General features: G+C 31.8%; 1 protein-coding gene across 1 annotated transcript; it reads right to left on the reverse strand.

The window, feature by feature from the left end:
• Positions 1–19,111: 19,111 nt before the first annotated feature.
• On the reverse strand, positions 19,112–19,561 carry LOC140435724 (uncharacterized). The gene has a single exon (XM_072524444.1). It carries the CDS (start codon positions 19,559–19,561, stop codon positions 19,112–19,114), a length of 450 nt encoding a protein of 149 aa, XP_072380545.1.
• Between the last annotated feature and the right edge of the window lie 2,731 nt (positions 19,562–22,292).

Genomic DNA, 22,292 nt, shown 5'->3' on the forward strand with positions numbered 1-22,292 from the left:
ATATTAAAAAATTCAAATGGCCAAAAAGAAAGATTTGGTATACTTATGCCATTCGGGTATGATACCAGAAGCCCACCATAGTTTTTATAAAAATATTTTGGCCCAAGATGATATACGAGAAGAGGACAACAACTAACAGAAAATGTGTCTACACTTTTTACAATTTTCTCCATGCAAAAGTGTTGTAACTTTAAAATTCTAATACTAAATGTGTAGTGATTAACAATTTTCTCCGTGCAAAAGTGTTGTAACTTTGAAATTCCTAATTTTTTTGGCATTAATATTATTTTATTTAAATTTCTATTTTTGGTTAATGTAATATAGGCTAAAAAGCATGCAAAATCATAATTAAATGATAATTTTTCTTAAAACTTGTGTCTTACTTCACCGATATTAGCACGAAAATAAAAAAAATCGTCTTTATTTCGAAACTTATTTATTCTGACTTACTGCAGTCTTGCACTGAGGGTGCGATATATAAATGTCAAAAAATTTAAAAAGCATCGTTTAAAACAATAAAAGTTAAAGTTTTGACAAACAAAAACTCAAAATGATTTCTTTAAAATGAGCCGTCCATGATGTGCCAAAGATAAAAGGTTTAAAAGCAAAGCGGTTTGCACTTTCTTGATTTTACTATTTCAAAAATTTAATTCATAACTTCTATAAAAAATTTCTAAAAGTCGCAATGTCTCCTGTTCTAGTAAACAAAAATTGGCGTTTTTTATTTGCAGTACCTTGTTGTATAGGTTATATTAGTTGTGTTTGTGAATTCCAGTCCAGTCGTCCCTAAAAATCATACAAACAAGCTAAATTTTGCTAAGAATATTAACTTAAGGAACAGAAAAAAGATGTAAATCAGTTTACCACTTTTACCCCCAGGCTTACTCTTAAAGCCCCTCTCTTAAGGGGGTAAAACCGCAAAACCCGATTTACCAAGAATCTGTACGCTGTAGAAAAAAATGTTTCAAATAAAAAATGTACCTTAGATAATTCCAAACTAAAATGGTTATTAGTACTTTTTGTGTAGAATGAACCGTTCGGTTCTCTTACAAACACTGCTTAAAGCGACCGTCAATTTTGAATGTCAGTTACGCATGCGAAATCAATTTTCAATAAAATTTGTTGTATCCCCTTGACGGTAAAAATTCGATATTTTTTGATCCAAGTGATCTACCGACAAAAATTAAGATGCATTTTAAAGTTTAAGAGTGCAGCTTTCGTATACAGTTTTTATGTTTTGCCGCAAATAAAATCAATTTTATAAAAATGTTCATTGTCCAGTCGTAGTAAAACTTCCATTTTTGGATACTAATCTTTAAAACCTATGAAATTTCAATTTTAAGTTGTGGCAACAAATATGAGGGATTTGAAATATGAATAAAAACCGAGAATTTAATGTTTTACATTACAAACGATTGCACGTCACTAGAAATGCCTCCAAGAAAGCGGTTGTTGGGTTTGGTTTATAGCAGAAGTTTGATTCTTTTGATAAACGTACTAGTGTAATTGAAAAAAAAAGAAAATTAAACGTTTAAGATCGTTTGTTATGTGAAAGTTTAAATCCAGCGTTTTTTAAGCATATTTCAAATGCACATTTGTTGGCAAAACTCAAACGAAAATTTTATTTAAAGAGTTTTGAAGGTCAGGCTCGAGGTGTCGAAACTTTATAATGATAGTCAATTAAAGCTATAGATTGATTCGATCTAATGAGAATCATAAAAAATGGCAAAAATAGCGCGACGTTCATTTACTTTCAACACCTTTATAAAATCTGAGTTTATTTGTGGCAAAATACAAAAATTAAATAAAAAAACTGAACTGTTTATCTTTAAAACGCATCTTGATCTTTGTCGTTAGGACACTTAAATCAAAAGATATCGTATTTTTACCGTCGAGCTGATACAAATTTTATTAAACATTGATTACGCGCTGGTAACTCATAGTCAAAATCGACGATCGCTTTAAGCGAGGACTCTAAGCTAGCAGGGACACATAAGCGGAATCCAATTTAACGAAAGCCATATTTTTTTCACCCATTTTTCACTAATTTATCACCACCCTAATAATTTTTCACCACCCTTAATGAAAGATATTCTGCTGGCTTAAGGTTCAAGCTAACAGAATTAAAAAAAAACTTTTTGCCTATGACATATTTTTTCACCTATTTTTTAATAATTGATTAGTCCCTAATAATTTTTCATTACCAAACCACCCTTAAGGGCATCGATTCTGCTAGTTTAAGGTTTAAGCTAGCAGAAATCCAAAAAAAAACCTTTTGCCTATGGCATATTTTTTTAACCATTTTTCACTAATTTATTACCAACCTGATAATTTTTCACACTCAAACCTATCCCTAATAGGAGCGATTCCGTTAGCTTCATATTCAAGCTAGTAGAATCCAAAAAAAAAATATTTATGATATACCACAGTGCCCTGCTAGGTTTTACAAATTTACTACTACACTAGTAATTATTCACCCCTCAACCTTTATGAGAAGTCAATCATTCTGTTCGGTTAATATTTAAGGTAAAAAAATCTTCTTTTACAATTTGTGCTCTACTTATAACTGAAATATAAAAGTGTTTTATTAATTGTTTACGAAACTTTGACCATCCCGAAAATGTCCACCCTAAACCAATCTTATTTGGAAACTTTCCCGCTAGCTTAATATTCGAGCCAGCGGTATTAAAAAAAATATTTATGATATGCCACAGTGTTTTGCTAGGTTTTTGCGAATTTATTACCAGCCTAGTAATGTTTTACCTTTCAATTACACCTTGTGGGAATTAAATAATTCTGTTAGATTAAAATAAACGTGAAAAAAATCTTTTTTTACAATTTTACTATCCTCTACTTATAACGGAAATAAAAAAGTGTTCTGTTAATTTTTTACTAAACTTTGACCACCCTGATAATTTTACCCTGATAAAAATACTCTCTAATATATTTTTGCAATTTTACTGTACTCTTCTTGTAACTGAAAGTATAAATTGCTTGCTAGGTTTTTACTGAATTTTATACACCCTCATTATTTTTTACCCCCTGCTACAGTCAATGAAACATTCAACAAGCTACACATTTACGCTAGCTGAATGCAAAATCTTTTTGAAAATACAAAAGTGCTCTGCTAGATTTATACTACATTTTTATCAGCTTAGTCATTTTTTTTCTCAACTACCCTAATTGAAAACATTCTAAAATGTTACTCTGTGCTGACTAATATATTTTTTTAAATATTTAAATATTGAAAATATAAAAATGCTTTATTCTAATAATTATTAATTTTAATTGTTTTAAATCGACTCTGATTGGAGTCGTGAGTACATGGCTAAGCGAAATCGAATTGTGAGTAATTTTATGAATATAAAATAACTGAAATCAAGTTGAGTTTTAGTAAATACAATGTAATTGTTATATTTCACAGAATAATTACCAGGTAAGAAATATTCAAATTGAAATAATTTTGTTAGGTCTATTACATTAAAAACCTAATCGTAAAGGAGAGTCGGGACACCTTGCGCACCTATTGTTAAAAGATTTGTATTTATTAGGTACACACACACAAACATTAACACACGAGGTGATCAACCCTACCCCTAGGAACATGTGTATACCATTATAAGAGTGGGATCCACATGTTCGAAGATCAAACCGGTCACACCTCGCTAGTCGAGGTGGTACCTATCTGACCCCCAGGCTTTTCCTACACCTCTCCTCAGCGTATGATTTACGTGAGAAGGCTTATGATCTTAGAGTTTACTTAAGACACCTTGGGTAATGAAGTACCTTCCGTTTTTAGTAATTGTGGTTATGCCACCTAACTGTAGGGGTAGCCTAAATGTCCTCTTTTCTCCCTATTTACTTTACTGATTCTATTTTGTTCTATCATAACGTCGGGACTGAAGTCCCTAAAAAATCGTGTGTTCCGATCAGAGGGTCCCCAGCCGGAGCTAGCGGCTCTCTGATTGGAAGTGTTTGTGTGTGCTCGTTCACTCAGCCGACGATTTGACAAAACGAATTTTGTTCTCCTCGTCGGCTGGGTGCTCGAAGGTGGCCCGGCCGCCAAGCCCATGTTTGTCGTACATGGTCTTGATGCTCGGAATTTGCGAGTTTTGTGCCTTGACTATATATATTAATTAGTTCGTAATTATAATTCCGTAATCCACATATGATGGTGTTAATAAAAGGTGTTTGTATTTATTCGACAATGACATGGTTTTGTTAGCCAATGAGCATTTTTATTTTTTTCCCTATCTACTACTATTCTAACTTAACTATGAAGTGTGAATTCCCAAGTGTATAATGCTCTCACACACTCCGTGTATATGCCTACATCTAAACTATGTCTAAACTACTACTAGGTGTGTAGTGAGTGGGGAATACAGTCTTAATCGGATATTAGATTGATACCCCTCTCTTCACTATTATTCAACTTTGGCAGTAAATGGCAAATATAGTGCCTCTGTACTGTCCCTGAGTGTTTTTTATGCTGAGTGCAATAGTTTTTAAGTAATTTTTAATAGTAAAAACCAGTGCACATTCATCTACTGACGATCACCTCCAGAGTTGATTTTCAACCCTTGAAAGGCATTTTTTTATACTGGACAAAAAGTACGATGTTACGCCCCCAAAATTAGCGCGGAAAGTGCGGTATTTACGCCCAATGTGTTAGGCGAATAATTAGAAGATACCAAAAAAAAAGTAAAAGGTTGAAGGAAAAGTACAATATAAAAAAAAATGATTAAAAATACCTTTTTTAATTTTGTTTTGTCAGTTCAAAATTCAACCTAGCAGAGTTCTTGGCTTCTTAGAGAGGGGTAAAAAATTGTGAAGGTGGTAAGCGAATTGGAAAAGCTTTGTAGCGCACAGTGGTATTTAAAATGAGTTTTTTTATTTTAATCTAAGCTACCACGGGTTAGTTAAGAGGTAAAAAATTAGTAAAAATCAAGCAGAATCATGTGGCATTTCAAAATTTTTATTTGAAATAGCTAGCTTAATATTCGAGGTGGCAAGATTGCTTTAGTGGTGGACAATTATCAGGGTGGTGAAAGTGTAGCAAAAACTTACCAGAACACTTTTTTATTCCAATTATAAGTAGACTACAGTGAAATATAAAAAAAATTTCGCCATAAATTTTAACCTCACAGAATTATTGATTGATAGAGAAGAGTAAAATTATAAAAATAGATTTTTAATCACCTCAAATTTTAACCTAGGAATAATTGAATTTCCACATGGGTTAGTGGAGGGTGGAAAATTACTAGGGTAGTAATAAATTCGTAAAAGCCTAGCAGAACACTGGGATATTTCAAAAATAATTTTTAATAATTCCGCTATCTCGAATGTTAAGCTGGCAGGAACGTTTCCAAATAAGATTGGTATAGAGCTGAAAAATTATCAGGGTGATTAAAGTTTATTATAAACTTAGCAGAACACTTTTTTTGTTTCAGTTATAAGTAGAGGAGAGTGAAATTGTAAAAGAGTATTGTTTCACCTTAAATTTTAACCCAACAGAATTATTGGCTTCCCATAAGAGGCAGTTGAGGGGTGAATAATTACTAGGCTGATAATAAATTTGTTAAAACCTATTAGAACACTGTGGTATTTTAAAAATTTTTTTTGTTCCAAATTTCGCTGGCTCAAACATTACTCTAGCAGGATTGTTCCCAAATAAGATTGTTTTAGGGGTGCTAAATTATCAGGGTGGTTAAAGTTTGATAAAACTTTACTTAAGTGAAAAATTACTGAAGTGGTAATAAATTCGTAGAAACCTAGCAGAACACTATGATATATCATAAATATTTCTTTTAATTCTGCTAGCTTTAACCGTAGGCCAGCAGAATCATTCCCCTTAAGGGTTTTGTTGGTGAAAATTTATTAGGGTGGTAATAAATTAGTAAAAAAATATGCTATCGAAAAAAAGTTTTTTTTTTAATTCTGCTAGTTTGAAGATTAAGCTATCAGAATCTCTCCCATTAAGGGTGATTTTGCGATGAAAAAATATTTAGGGTGGTAATAAATTAGTGAAAAATGGGTGAAAAAATATAACGTAGGTTAAATTGGATTCCGCTCATTTGTCCTTGGTACCTTAAGGGTCCTCTTCAAGCGATATCATAAACATTTTTGTTTAAAATTATCTCTTAACATTTTTTTCTACGGCATACAGATTCTTGGTAAATGGATTTTTGTTTTCCATCCCTTCCCACCGAGGTAACTTTTAGGGGCAAGCCCGGTGGTAAAAGTAGTTGCATTTTTTAAATTTTTTTTGTGCCCAAAATTAATATTCTCGACAAAATTATTCACTTACGTCTCTGACGTCCAGAGTTAGTTGTTTATTTTGTAATTTTTTCAAATAAATTAAAATAAATATTTCTTTTGCAAAATTTTGCTCTTTTCTTATTGTTAGTAGTAGAAAAGTTCTCAGGAAATGATGAAACTTAAATATTTATGTATTATAGTTATAAATAATAATAAATATAATAAATAATATTTGTATTACGCGAAATTAATACGCCATTTTTCAAAAAGTTTACAAACTTTCATTAAAGATTTTTTATGCTTTTTCAGGAAAATTGCAACACTTTTGCATATACCTTACAGATTTTTACCTTAGGTATTTAAAATCAAATCTCGATCTTACGTTGTTTGTGTATTGTTTATAGTAAAAAATAACTAGAAATTTGTGATAGTCTGATTGTATTTGGTGAGTTGTTGGAGATTTCCTTGGTTTCTTTGATGGATTTCTCTACTTCCGCTTTTAAAAAACTAGGACTAGTATTCATAAACTTTGGTGTTAAGTGGTGGCTTCATATCCATAAAGAGCTTCTATATGTAATTATGTAGTTCATTCTACCTTTTTTTCGTTTCAAACCAGAATTATTTTACTTGTAGGTAATTTCTTTGGATAAGTTTTTTGTGTATATTAAACTAGTCATGTTTTCTTTGTATAGTTTGGTTCAAAATATAAGAAATTTAGCCTGAGACTGGTGGGATGACCCAGTCGACCTCAGTATTATAATAATGAACAACACCTATTGATGTTAATAATCCCTCAATTGTCTTTGCGGCGGGTAGCAATAGTTTTGGAACAGCTTACTAGGACCGGACATTATAATATTTACAGAACTGACTCGTTACCTATCAGTGCAAATAAATTGTTAAAATTAAAGTTTCTACACAATGCTTAGTATTAAAAAAAAATTGCTATACACGAATTAGTCATCTTTGCTTACTCATCTGAAATTAAGTTGCTTGAAATCAATTATTATTAACGATCACAAACAATTTTCATGTTCAACGGGCTCATTACTCGAATTTTATGGAGTTAGAATATTATCTGTTTTATGTCGTTTTTACTTTAAATAAAATGGATTTCGGTAATGAAGCTTTCTATCTTTAAATAAAAGAAAATTAAAAAATTATGAGCAAGTATATTAGTAAAAGATAAAGTATAGTTCTTATTATTATTCTATAGCTTTACTCATTATAATTCTGGTGCTAATAGGTATTTAGGTATACTTAGGTATCATTTATTTATCTACAAATCATAATTTAGGAAACATTATGAAACATATTTAAGTTTGACATTTGCATATTCAGGCAGTAATTTTCTTGCATTTTGATCGGTGGTTAGGTCACGACTATTTAAGTTAAATGTCAGGAATCAGTGAAACTAGTGTAAGTGTAAAACACGTTAAGATTTATCTGATGATGCCAAAGAAATTATTGGGAATGTTTATCAAACAGTAAACGAAGATAATCCAAATCCAGAAGACGGTAAATTTCTCATCAGGACAATATCTCGATTCACAAGGATGCCATATACAACAGTGTGGAAAATTGTTACAGATAGAATTCAACTTCGTAAAAAGCGGTGTGACTTTTCTACATATAAATCAGTAAATGAAAAAGACGCTGAGGTAATTAGAAGAGCAGTTTATAAAATTTCTATTCAAAGAAGCTATTTCCAACGCTTAGTATGATTTACGAACAGCTTGTTTAAGACTATTCTATTACGTATTCGCCTTCAACTATTAAGGTTTTTGAATCACATTGGTTTTCGATACAAGAAAATTAATAAGCGATCATCAATAATGGATTCCCCTCGACTGGAGAAACGAATGCTTGGATGTTGTATCTCAATTTAGATATGATGGAAGACCGATATTTTATCTGGATAAAACATGGTTCGATACTCACGATACTGCTCAAAAAGGTTGGACAGACGACTCTATTAAGTGTGCGCTTAATTATCCAATTAATAGAGGTCACCGAATAATTATTCTGAACATTGGATCCAAAAATGGCTGGCTTGCAGGAGAAAGTTTTTACTATCAACAACAACCATTAAAGATTCAAAGCTGGATTACCGACTTGTTTATGGAAGGGTTTGAAAAGAAAGTGTTGCCAAATTTGCCTCCAAAAAGTGTCATTATAATGGATAACGCGACGTATCACAGCGAACAAATTAGAAAAATCCCCAGTGTAGGCTCGACGAAAAAAATAATTAGGTAATAATTTAATTTGTTTGTGGGGTTAACTTTGATCAGGTGTATGGGGTAACTTTGATCACAACACATTATGTGATTAATGTTGCCCCATACATAAACATACTATAAGACTATTTTTTTCTGAACTTATATTTTTTTTCTTTTTTACAGAAAATGCCTCGTACACATAAGAGAGTACCTGGAAGCCGTTCTTACGCAGATTATTTGCCAGAAAAGTTGGAGGAAGCGCTCCAAAACGTAGCCAATGGGGATTTAAGTATTCGTGCAGCATCAAACCAATTTAACATTCCATACGGCACTTTGTACAATAAATTCAAAGGAATGCATGGACAAAAACCTGGGCGGCCTACAATATTCACTTACGAGGAGGAACAAGCAATTCTCCAAGCTGCAGCAAAATGTGGTGATTGGGGGTTTCCTTTGACTTTGTTTGATATACGTATGATGGCCAAATATTACTTAGATAGAAAAGGAGTTGTCATAAACATGTTTCAAAATAATATACCCGGAGTTGAGTGGGCATATAGTTTACTCCAAAGAAACAGAAACAGTTACGGACAAAGAATAGCGGCTAATATTAAAATAACTAGAGCTGCAGTTTCAAAGGAAACCATAGAAAAATTCTTTAATAATATAGAAGATGTCACTAAAGACGTCCCTTCATCCAATATATTTAATTATGATGAATCTAATCTTGCTGATGACCCTGGAAAAAAAAAGTGCATCTACAGACGAGGAGTGAAGTACCCTGAGAAAGTCATGAATCATTCGAAAAGCTGTACAACTATAATGGTGTGCGGTTCTGCAGATGGCATTTTGTTGCCGCCCTATGTCATATACAAAAGTATTCATTTATATGATACCTGGAAAGAAAATGGTCCAAGGGGAGATCCTTGTTGTACGAAAAGTTGTTGCAGTCTCGGTACACGTTATAATCGGACAACAAGTGGATGGTTGGATGGAGAAACTTTTAGAGATTGGTTTAAGACAGTATTTCTTCCACATGCTAAACGTTTAGAAGGAAGAAAAGTCTTGATAGGTGACAATTTGTCATCTCATATAGATCCAGAGGTACTAAAAGTATGCAAAGAAAATGACATTGATTTCGTTTGCTTAGTTGCCAACTCGACACATTTGTGTCAGCCACTTGATGTGGCATTTTTTCGCCCCATGAAAACAGCTTGGCGTGCTATTTTATCGGAATGGAAGTTTCAGAACTTACTAATAAATACTATACCAAAAGACATGTTTCCAGTGTTGCTCAAAAAATGTTTAAATAGATTGAATAGCGTAGCATCACGAAACAAAAATTATGAAGAAGGGGCTATAAAAAGGAATTTGAAAAGTGGCTTTCGGGCGTGTGGTCTGTTCCCACCTAACCGATATCAAGTTTTGCAGAAATTGCCGGATAAAGAAACGGATAATCCTGACGAAGCTGTAGAATCGGCATTAACAACTTTGCTTAGGGAACAGCGATTTTTAGGACCTAACCGTCCTGAAAGGAGAAAGAAAAGACTCAATGTTCCAGCAGGTTGCAGTGTCTCTACATCTAACGCAAATGAAATGAACGACAAAGTATTAGATTTTAATGACAATAAAGATGAAAATAAACAGCAAGAAGTTGAGATCCAGATCTATAACAGTAAAGAGGGCGAAAAAATCCATAATACAAGAAATTTGCTTGTGGGTCAATTTGTCTTGGCCAATTTTTCATCTAAACGTGGAAAAAAAAAACCTACAAATATGTTTGCGAGATAGTTGAGTTAGACCAAGATGATATCACCGTTGTAGGGCTTAAATCAGTTGATAAAGATAAAATAAAATTTAGACGAGTTCTTAACGACATCTCAGAAATTAAAGAAGAAGAAATCGTAGAGATTTTACCTCAACCTTCAGAAGGAATAGACGAAGATGAAAACCTCATATACACGTTCAGTAAAAGTATTGCAGTGCTTGAATTAGCTGTAAACGTGAAACAAAAATAAGTTAAGCTGAAAAAAATATTTTACAACAAATGTTACAGTAGACTAAGGCATATATTAAAACAGTATTTTGTAAAATTTGGATTTTTCATTATTTTCCCAAGGTTCTATTTGCTTATAAAAATGTAAATATGAGTGGTAATGTATTTTTTTAAAACACAGTACTTTTTAGTGTGGGGATACTTTCATAACCCACTTACAAAACATGTGTGATCAAAGTATCCCCATTTTAAGTATATCTTTGATCACGCAATTTTTATTTTTTTCTTTAAAAACTTTTCAATTTTTTTAATTCATACTTTGTTTATGGATAAAACACCAAAAACCGATATAGAGTATTTTTTTTCAAATTTTTACTTTCAACGACAAAATAGATATTCAGTTTTAACCAAAAAATATGATCAAAGTATACCCATTCTACGGTATCAGATTTTTTGTATAAAAATGATTTGTACTTTGAAGAAACATATACAAAAAAAGAAATGTTGGAAGTTCTTCACACAAAAATATTTGAGAAACAGTTTGTTATAGACGAATTAGACCAACGTGATAGTCATATTATATTACGATTACCTTCTTATCACTGTGTTTTCAACCCTATTGAATTATTCTGGAGCCTCTGGCTTAAGGGACTCTGCTGAACTATTCAGATCTGCCGTAAACAAAATCAGAATAGCCATGTTGATTGCCAACGTTCGGAACGGACAAGGCACATGAAGAAGAAGAAGAAATTAAGGGAAGTTGACGGCGAAACAACTGCTGTCCCAAATTTAGTAGCCAATCGGTATCACATGTTGTAGAAGAAATAAAAAAGATTTCTCCAACACTGTGACAAAATTGTGTTTCACATATAAAAACGCATAATCATTACAGAACATTAACCTCTTGCTCTTGCATTTCACGACATCTTTGTTCCACCCAAGCTGCTTTTGCCCGCCTAACTTGTTATTTTATTTGTCAATATATTTCCCTATATTTTTCAAGGTCTATAATTATTTCTAGGTAATAAGGTCTAGTATTTATTGGTCATCTAATCGTTTTACTTTATTGTACAGTTTAGTATACTTATAAGCTAATTTGTAATTGTTAATATTTTTTTATTGCTAAATACGGATATGTTTTCCGGAACTGTTTCATAAACAATTTATGTAGTAAAGCAGTTTTCTAAATACTTTTTAAGTATTCAATCACTTCCTATATTTTATTTCTCATCTTTATGAGCTTAAACTTCGGAATTCTTATTGCTGTTTTAATTAAAATTTTTAAACCAGAAAAAGGATAAATATTTAGTCTGAACAAAACAAATTCGTCCAATACAATACGGTAGGTCATCTGTATTCCCATTTCAGCATAAATCCACAATTGTTAAACAATCAGCCCTACACTTTGAGAATATTAAACAGAACGTTGTCGTATATTGTTGTCTGATTGGTTATATTGGAATAGTTCTGACTGCGGCCTATTTGTGCCAAACAATATATTATGATGTAGATTTCGACGTGGAAAATACGTTATGTTTGATTATTGAAGAAGTGCAGTTGCCTTCTCGAGTTGAGGAATAAGAGATATATTATATGTAGAACAAATAGTGTGATACTCTATGGTAATATACATATTAGTATAAACATCTATGTTCTATGGAAGCGTGCCACGATATAGTATGGTAAATTTATACTTTAATACTTACATTTTGAAATGTTTCAAACTTAAGTCGGTTTTGCAAAAAAAAAAAAAAAGTGGACAACGTGAACAAAATGTCGCACAATATAATTCTCGCCGACAACCAAAGACTATAGATCTTTCCGAATGTTGCACATTTGAAATCCGTGAGACAATATATAAAATTTGCGAAAAGAAAGAACATGTTTCTTTAGAATCAGTGCTAAAAAATTAAAAGACAGAAATATATTTGAAATTGCCAGAACAAGTCTCTGGAAAGTATTAAGACAGATTGACTTTTAGTTCAAAAAGGAAGATAATAGAAAGGCTTTGTGTGAAAGAGTTAGTGTCGTTTACAAAAGAATAGAATATTTAAGAAATTATAACAAATTTAAAACAGAATGTTCTGCCTTCGTTTATTTAGACGAATCATGGAGTTTTTGCTAAAGGCAGTATCAAACGAATTTGGCAGGACGAGAGTATAGAATCCATAAAACACATCGATAACGGGGGAAAGAGATATATTATAGTGCATGCAGGTGGAAAACATGATTTTATTGAGGGAGCAGATCTTGTGTTTTCATCAAAATCAAAATCAGCCGATTATCATGACAATATGAATACGGAGATATTTGTGAAATGGTTGAAAGAAAAACTATTGCCAAGTTTACATAAACCATCCGATATACTACTCGATAATGTGCGTTCCATTTGGAAAATTTAAATAAGCAACCAACAAACACCTGGACCGTAGATAAAATAAAATAATGGTTAACGAATAAAAATATTACATTTCCTCAATATTGTTTTAATCCTCAATTACTAACGTTAAGTAAAAGTCATGCACAACCAAACATATATATATATATATATATATATATATATATATATATATATATATATATATATATATATATATATATATATATATAGTAGACGAAATTATACATAGCTTTGGACATCGTGTGTTAAGACTACCGCCCTATCATTGCCAATTCAATTCAATCCAATTGAATATAGTTGGGAAATATGCAAAACATATTTTAATAACCATATTGGATACAAGGGTTACAGTGACGAGGCAGTCTTGGAAACAAGACAAAAAGCATTGGATATTGCCACTCCTAAAATTTGGGAAAAAAGTGTAAAAAAATGTGAAGACTTAATTGAAGAATGGTGGATCTGTAAAGGTCGCATCGAAGCAGTTAATCCTGTTATAATTTACCATCCGAATGAGGATAGCGACGACAGTGATGATGGCTGTGAATCTGATGGTTGATGATAGTTTTAGGAGATTAGGAGAATAAGAGAATAAGTAAGTTTTTTTGTTTTTTTTAATACTAATTGAATATTAAACTAAATAAATTACACTATTTAGTCACTTAAGTATTATTACACTTTGTTTAAATTACTTCATTTAAAAACCAACTTGTTTACAATACTAAACTCAATGATAGTAATTATATACTTCAAAATCTGAATTACAACTGTTCTATAAACTATCAACTCTATATTTATATCATGACTTCATTTTAAAAATGGGGAGAATTTACTATTGTACAATTCAGCACATTGGACCATTTAAATCGATACCTTAAACCGAATTTAAAACAGTCGTATATTCGTGGAATAAAGTATATAACTCATACATAAACTGCAATTCTAATTAATAGTACGCATATTAAATTTTTCAAAGTATGGGTCAACACACAAGGCTGGTCCTTCTGAACAGGTTTTACACATAAACATGGTTTCTTTCCGTTTTTTCTGGGATAAACAATACTGACATCTCATGTGGTGACTTTTGTTTGGATCCTTTTGGTTTGAAATTATTTGAAGAAAATGCATAACCTCAAGCTGACAGACATCTGTTTCAGGTACATGATCAACGCACTGCCTTTTTATTCCTCTAATTGGACCTGCCCTTATTATACGCCTTGCATCTTTTGTTGTTGGGACTACTCCAAGGTATGATTTAATTAGTTCTTTAGGGAATTGAAGAAAAGTCTTATTCCTGTCGAAATTCTTAGAAATATCAATACTAGCGATAAAATCTGGATCAACGATATCCTCATCGTTACTAAAATCATCCGTATCAGACTCGTCATATTCGTCTGTACTTTCTTCCATTAACTGTAGTAACCTTCTTTCCTCTTTGGAATCCATTGAAGTGAAAAAAAAATTAAAATAAAAATAAATTAAAATACAACAATGTTTTATTTAGAGCTTATAAAATCTAGATTTAACAACTACTTCTGAAACAACATATTTCAAGAGCACTTTTTGGTTATTGCTACAACCTCAAAAACTACATATTTACATATTCTTCTTCCTTTTTGGTGCCTATCCTCTGTGGATGTTGGCAATCACGTAGGTCCATACAACTTTGTTAACAGCTGCTCTAAATAGATGTATGGTAGTCATTCCTGCCCACTGTCTAATTTTCTTCAACCACGATGTCCTTCTGTGCCCTTGAGATCTTTTGCCTTCTATCTTGCTTGTAAAATTGGTCTAAAAAAAAACGATTTCCGAAGTGGAAATTGAAACGTCAATAAACGTACTTTAACCTTTAATTGTGGCTTATTCTCATTATAAATCACATGCCCTAAGTATGTCATTTTTCTGATTTTTACGATACGCATAATTTCCAGATCTTTATTCATACGTTGGATCACAGTGTTGTTTGTAACATGATGGATATAGGAATTTGGGAATTTAAGATTTACATGTTACTTTATTTTAACTTATTCAATATATGGACATTATTTATAACACCATTAATTAATAGCAAATAATTACCAAGCAATTCAACACAATAGGTCTTATTTTTATTACAACAAAAGCATAATTTATTTTCTGTATCTAATACCAAAACGGAAATAAATTGAAGGTTAGTTATACTCTCTACGTGCAGCATTAAAAATATTTTTCGTATTTTTATTACTTCTACTGAGACAGTAAGCATGCCGCTACGGAAAGTGATATGCACTTTAAACGGCAATCGCCGCTGTGAGTCTACAACATTCTCAGAATTTGGACGGGATATTCCGCTCAGTCCCTGTACATGAAGCGGCATATGCCGCTTTATCCGTAAACGTGTTAAATTAAAATTAGAGATAACATACTTTGTATAGTTCTTTTCTTCTTGTTTTTATGTAGAATTGACATTGAGCGGTTTTTAGAAATTGTATGGTTTTCGTGATCTCTATAGGGTTGTTAAACATTTCTATAAAAGTAGCTTTCAAGTTCAATGCTTTATATAGGTTGGTGAATGGTTTGCAGTCTGTGAGCATGCGTTTCACGGTCACGTGAATAATGCAATGGTGGCAAGTTAGATGAGTTTCTGGCTACATGGAGAAACCATAGGTAAGTTTGGGGTGGTTAATTCGGAGTCTTCTAATATTCGATACTTCCCTTCTAGTTTCTTAATGATCTCCGAGAGGAGATAATTAATAAACAGTTAGAATTTGCAAAAAGTTTTTTTTCTTTTGCGACAAGTTTTGAGAGGTAAACTCTATTGAAAACAAATTTGAGATCGTTCGCTAGTTGAATTATGGTAGCTCCAATATCACTTATAAAGTATCTGTGGTAAAATAATCTGCTTTCATTAACAGTAATTCTAGTATAAGATAGCAGCCATACAAGAGAGACTGTTAGATCGTAAGCAATTTATTAATTCCTTTATCTCCAGTTTCGTTTTACTATTTTTTTGTTTATGCTCGTTATACTCTTTTTGTCCGGTAGACTAAATATTCTGATCTATGTTGACAGAAGACCTAATTCCATCATAGTTATACGTCCTATGTCATCTGTGCAAACTTCATTTTAGTCTCCCTATTTTCTGTCAATCAAATTTTCTAACGTAGTGGGAATATAATTTTTTGAATGTTTTTGAAATTTATAAAAAAAGGCAAAAATTATTATAAGCTTAATTTTATGGTCTGCAGAATTCTCTTGGGGTGAGTACTGTCATTGTAATATATATCCTATAATTCTGGCAGCATTTTCAATATTCATAACCTTACTTCTTTCGAAAGCACGTTTTCAGTTATATGCATGTAGGAATCTTATAAAAAATTTAACTGAGTTTAATCATAATTATATTTCATTTTATCCTTGCAATCTGCTATTTGTTTAATTGTATTTTTGTAAAATGGCAAGGAAGTTAAACCCCTTTTGATGTGTCTCTAATACAAACTGTGCCTTTTACCAGTTTGTTTGTTTTATGGGATATTATTGGAGAATTTATTGATTTTATTGAAGAACCTAACCACCTAATTGGGAGGCCACACAAATATTGAACAACTGCAGCTCAGAAGAACCTAACCATCTAATTTGGAGGCCACACAATCACCCATCGATGTCATAAGAATCGCCAAATTTATTTATTGTAAAGCCTTGGCAGCTTTGATTGTTTTTTGTTTTTTTTTAATAAATGTATATAAGTATGTCTAGTTAAATAATTGTTTTATTTGCTATCAGCTTTAAGCTATCAGTTTAAGACAAAACGAACTCACACTTGAGATACTGAGCTAGGCGAAGCATAGACGATAAGCTCCCATGGTTGATTGGGATATTATTTTTATAATAGTATTTTAATTCTCTTTGGTAGTCTAATCGTTACAACCTACAGTATGAAATTTTAGTTTTGAGTTTTGGCAACAAATGTGAGACATTTGAAATATGCATAAAAAATGAGTAATTTAAACTTTTACATTACAAACAATCTTAAACGTTTAAAACTTCTCCTTTTTAATTACACTAGTACATTTTTCAGAAGTATTTAACTTCTGCTATAAATTACACCAAAAACCGACTTCCTAAAGACGTTTTCTGTGATGTGCGATGATTTGTAATGTACAAGTTTAAATTATGCGTTTTTAGTCATATTTCAAATGCCCCCAAACACCAAAATCGAATATTTATTTTATAGGTTTTAAAGAATGATCTCTAAAAATAAAATTTTGCTACGACCGGTCAATAAAAGTAATATATTTTATTGACCTTAAGAGAATCGTAAAAATTGAAAAAATCGCGCAAAGTTGATTTATTGAACAAGTTTATAGAAACTGTCTTAATTTTCAACCAAACACAAAAATTGCATACGAAAGCTGCCTTCTTCACCTTTAAAACCCATTTTGAGTTTTGTCGATAGAACACTCTAATCAAAATATATCGATTTTTATCGTCGAGTTGATACAAATCGATTCACATTAATTTCACGAGCGGAACTTACATTCAATATCGCTGGAAGCTTCAAGCGTTGTTTATGAGAGACCTGGTTCATTCTACGCAAAAAGTGCTAATAAATATTTTTGTTATTATCTCAACTTTAAAACAAATTTATTTTTTCTACAACATACAGATTATTGGTAAATCGATTTTTTTGCGTTTTTGCCATCCTATGGGGGCGAGGGGCTTTAGAGGGAAGTCCTGGTGTAAAAGTGGTAAACTTTTTTGCAACTTCTTGATATTCTCGGCAAGATTCAGCTTATTTGTATAATTTTTAGAGGACAAATATCTGACGAATGGATTATTTACATGTGATGGTAACACAATTACCATGACAGTAAATACTTAGGCCATGAGCGTATGTTTTAAGAGTTTCATTGCAGTTATAAAAAATGATGTGATTTAGTTTAAATATTTAAATAAGATTTTAAAATCGATATAGGCCAAACGGTAAGGCAGCTTTCGAGCTCGCTGTAACAATATTAACAATGTTTACGTTACGAACACAACGAGGAAAATGATTAAACAAAAACAAATTAACCTAGATAGTTACAGTTGACTTACAGACGAATAGCAAGTGGTACGAAAATAGAAGAATTCAATATTTAACATTTACAATATTCTTATATGTTCCCAAAAAAATACCTTTATGGCAAAGAACCTCGCTATTGGTAAGTGAAAATACGACGAAAAATAATAAACAACATAATAGATGAACGCAAACCTTCACATTTCACCTCTCCAATACGAAATAAATTACTTTCTTTGCCTTTGAAGAGAAATCATATTTAAAATATATGAACTTTGTGAAAGAGACGTTATAATGGTAGGACCGGGGTGGTAAAACAATTTATGAGATCTGATATTTTCTTTGACATCCATCTGTTTTACAAATTGGATTTTTATAAAAAAGATCGTTTTTTAATAACGATGTCCGGTAGCGTACGATAATTGGAGTAAAGTATAAACATTGAGCCACGTCTAATTGGTTTTTTCATTATAGGTACCTTTTGTTTATGTTAGATATAAAAATAAGATTTATGGACAACCAATACATAAAACACAATACTTCATTTATGAGTCAAATCACTGTCAGATTTTTAACAATATTATTGTTCAAGAGATAGTTAGACAGACATCAAAAAGATATAGACAAAATAAACTACTAGTCGTTTCGACTTTAAAAATCAGGAAATAGTTATTTGTAGCCAAGCAGAATTAGATTCAAATCACTAAAAATTTATTGTAATTCGTCATATTCGCCTGATACTGAAAAATAGTTATGTTTCTGTATAAAATATACTAGCCTAAGAGTCCAGGAACTTCAGACCTTCCTAATTTTATAAAAAATGAAAATTTGTCAGCGCATGTTCCCAACCCAGAAAGATGGGATCACCATGAAGTTTGGAATATCGTGTCCTTGGCAGGTAAACGACGCTACATGTGTGTAAAATACCAGCCTATATTAGCGTAGCGTAGCAACCCGTTCATCGATACCCTTAATGCACATTTAATTGTAATTATTCAGATTTATCGAAATGCTGAGACTCTTCAAGTTGCCCAGCACTGGCTTTCTCTTTACCATTTCCAATGTTAATAGATTATTTAAAGGTCGATTGGTCACCGAAGAACACAAAAAGTCTTCTTCATTATAATGTTTCTATTGAATTCCCATATTCCTGTTGCACGAAATCCTGCCTGTACATCTGTTGGTGTAATTGCTTAAGGTTATGCTGTTTTCACTATACTTGGGATGTCATAAATTAAAACTACTTTACCAGGATGAGATTTCATCTTTCCATACACGGCATCGTTGAAAAACTTCTTAGGTGGACCAAAAATGGAAACGTCCAGTGGTTGAAGTCTATTTGTTGTGTGGGGAGGGAACGATAACAGAGTAATGCCGTGCTTTTTACAATAGTCAAGGACTTCGATATAAAGATGAGCACTGTAGTTGTCAAACAAAACCAAAACCGGTGACTCTTTTGAGCACCTTACTTTTTTTAAAAAATGTTTCATAAAAAACAACAAGTCTGGGCCTGTTATCCAGCCACTTGGGTTAGCATTGCCGCAACCATCTATTAGATAATCACGTACAAAGTGCTCCTTGTAAAACTTACGTAGAGAAGTGAATATGGGAGGAACTGGGTTACCCTCTGCATTATTAGCAAGAATCATAGTAACATGGGTCCTTCTCTCAGCTAAAGTAATACCACTCTTTTCTCGCCTTTTTACGCTATGATTTTTACCGGTTTTTGCACAGTCCCAGTCCCTGTCTCGTCTATATTCTAAATATCATTAGCTGTAAAATGGTTTTGACTTAATATGAATTCTAGGTTTTTACTATACGCCATTTTACATAATGCCACTCGCATCGATCTCGACACATCTTATAGAAACCAAACTATCTGTCGTACCTGTGTTGGGAGCATGCGCTGACAAATTCTCAACTTTTAGAAAATTACGAAGGTCCTAGGTTTACAGGCTGGCTCTGGCTCTATACACCGATTCATAGGATCTAATTTGTTTGTGGGTTATCATTTTTAAACAACGATCTAGTGTCTAAAAACGAGAAAAAAGGGGTTTTCGTGATAACTTGAAGACTATTTTTAGTGATTATTTAAAACTTTTTTTACCGTTACCGTTCTTAAACACGTCCTATTTCGGACTTGATAAATTGAAATCGGTTTATAATTTCTTTGGACAAAAGAAATTAAAATGTAAATACAAAAAGAAGAATTCAAGCGGGAAATAAAGCGACCTACAGAATTAATGAAAATGTTTAGAGATGGGAAGATAAGTCGAAACACAAAAATGGAATCTATCAAATTCTCTATTTTTAATATAAGATTGATGTTCACTTATTCTAACATTTAATGGCCTTGATGATTCACCTAAATAAAACTGATCGCATTTACAAGGTATTTTATAAATGCAATTATTTGTCCTTTCTTGTTCATTGTTAGGTTTGATTTTAGACAAATATGTAAACACGTGTGGGATAACGAACATAGGGTTCAATGGAATGATTTAAATATAGTCCTGAAAGAAACGGATGGTAAAAGGAGAAAAATCAAAAAAGCGGCTCTAATTATGCTAAATGAGACTAATTGTGTCGCAAATTCCTCGGCAGAATGTAGTAGGATCTGGTTACCCATAATAAAAGAGGAAGTTATTAAAAGGAAAATACCAGTTTTAGTAAGTCGGTAACATATAGAGGATACATCATTTATGTTTTAAATAACAAATATATAAAATCAGAATTTGGTGTTTATTGAAAGTAAACTAAATGCACGACCAAATACTTACCATGTCGGGATAGTATTGTGAGGTTTTTTTCCTGGTTTTTCCCTTATAATTTACTATGGAATCACTAACAGGAGATTTTTACTGTCATCATGGCATGTGTTTGTCTTTTTAAAGATGAATTACATGCTATGATTTTTTTTTTGACGGATATTCTCCGTTAAAGTTATTCTCCGGATATAAGTTAAAGTTGATTTCATGTAATTGAATGAACTATCTTACAAGTAAAGTCGTCCCAGGAACGCAACTCAACAATATTGGAAATATCATGTTAAAGTCGTCTACTTTAAAATGTATAATGTATGTCTGAATTGTTAATATAAATGAGTCAGATAAAATTAAAATTATTAGAAGAATTTTTCACCAAGTAACAAAAAAATAAAATTTGTTTAATTTACTAATGTTTGTATTTTGAGAACGATTTCCAAGTGGACATTGAAACGTCAATAAACGTACTTTAACCTTTGATTGTGGCTTATTTTCATTTAAATAGTAATTACTCCAACAAGAAAATAGCTTCAGAACAATATTATAAAAATAGAAATCTACAAAACGACCATTAGACCAATAGTGGTATGTACTTCAGAGACATTTGCATTAACAGCAAGAGAAAAAAAGCATCTGAGAGTTTTTAAGTGGACGATTATGAAAAAATACTGGGACCAGAGAAGGAAAACGAAGAAATTGCAAGAAAATGGATAAATCACTAAATACGAGAATGTATGGGTCAAGATAGTTAGAGCAATAAAAGCACAGAAAATTATATGGTATGAACACATAATGAGAACAGAGAAGAGCAATCTGTTAAGAGTTATAACGGACTGGATATCATCAAGAAAGAATGACTTTATTCAAAATATTCCATACGGCAGGTACCTGAGATTTGGGCCAGAATGGTAAGTTGGGTGATAAAGTTATAGCACCTAAGTATAATGTAAGTGCTTCTTTTAATTGTATACAATTTAACACCTTTAAATTAATTTTCTACATTAGGTGAATTTATTGACCTAACAGAATTTTAAAAATGTTTTAACCTGAATTAAACTTTTTTAATAGAGAGTTGGCTAGAGCTATTGCACCAGAAATGCATTTTCAAAATTTTCCATCTGTATACAAGCGTCTTTCGAAATTGAATCAACTTGATATTGAATTTCATCTTGGATATATTTATTAATAACTTGATTTTAATTAGGCGTGCTTCTAACTCCGCTACTAAAACTGGTGAATCTTTTGTCTCTGTATTTTTATTTAAAAAGCTTTTAAAATTTGTTAACTTACGCTTAATTACTATACGCCGTATGCAGTTACATCTATTTTTTTAATCTAAGACATTTTTAAATTTAATTAACCAAGAAAAGTTTTTCTAAAAATAGAAAGAATGTCATATCGAAACAATGTGACAGACATTTAATTGTAATAAATAAATTTCCACAAAAAGGTACAATATGACTTACTTTAAATCGTTGCCAAACCTTTTTAACCCTACAGCAGGCGCGCCGACAACCGTTTCATAACCGGGCGCGCTGTGTATTTTGTACACAAAACACATTTTAGTTGATTTTACCAAATTTAGTGCGTTTTAACAAAATGACAACCACGATTT

This window comes from Diabrotica undecimpunctata, chromosome 3 (genome assembly GCF_040954645.1).
Source record: "Diabrotica undecimpunctata isolate CICGRU chromosome 3, icDiaUnde3, whole genome shotgun sequence".
In the NCBI taxonomy this organism is placed as follows: Eukaryota; Metazoa; Arthropoda; class Insecta; order Coleoptera; family Chrysomelidae; genus Diabrotica; species Diabrotica undecimpunctata.

Bases quoted from the DNA above. Each gene is read 5' to 3' on its own strand.
- LOC140435724 (XM_072524444.1), bottom strand. From the start codon at position 19,561: ATGATTCTTGCTAATAATGCAGAGGGTAACCCAGTTCCTCCCATATTC.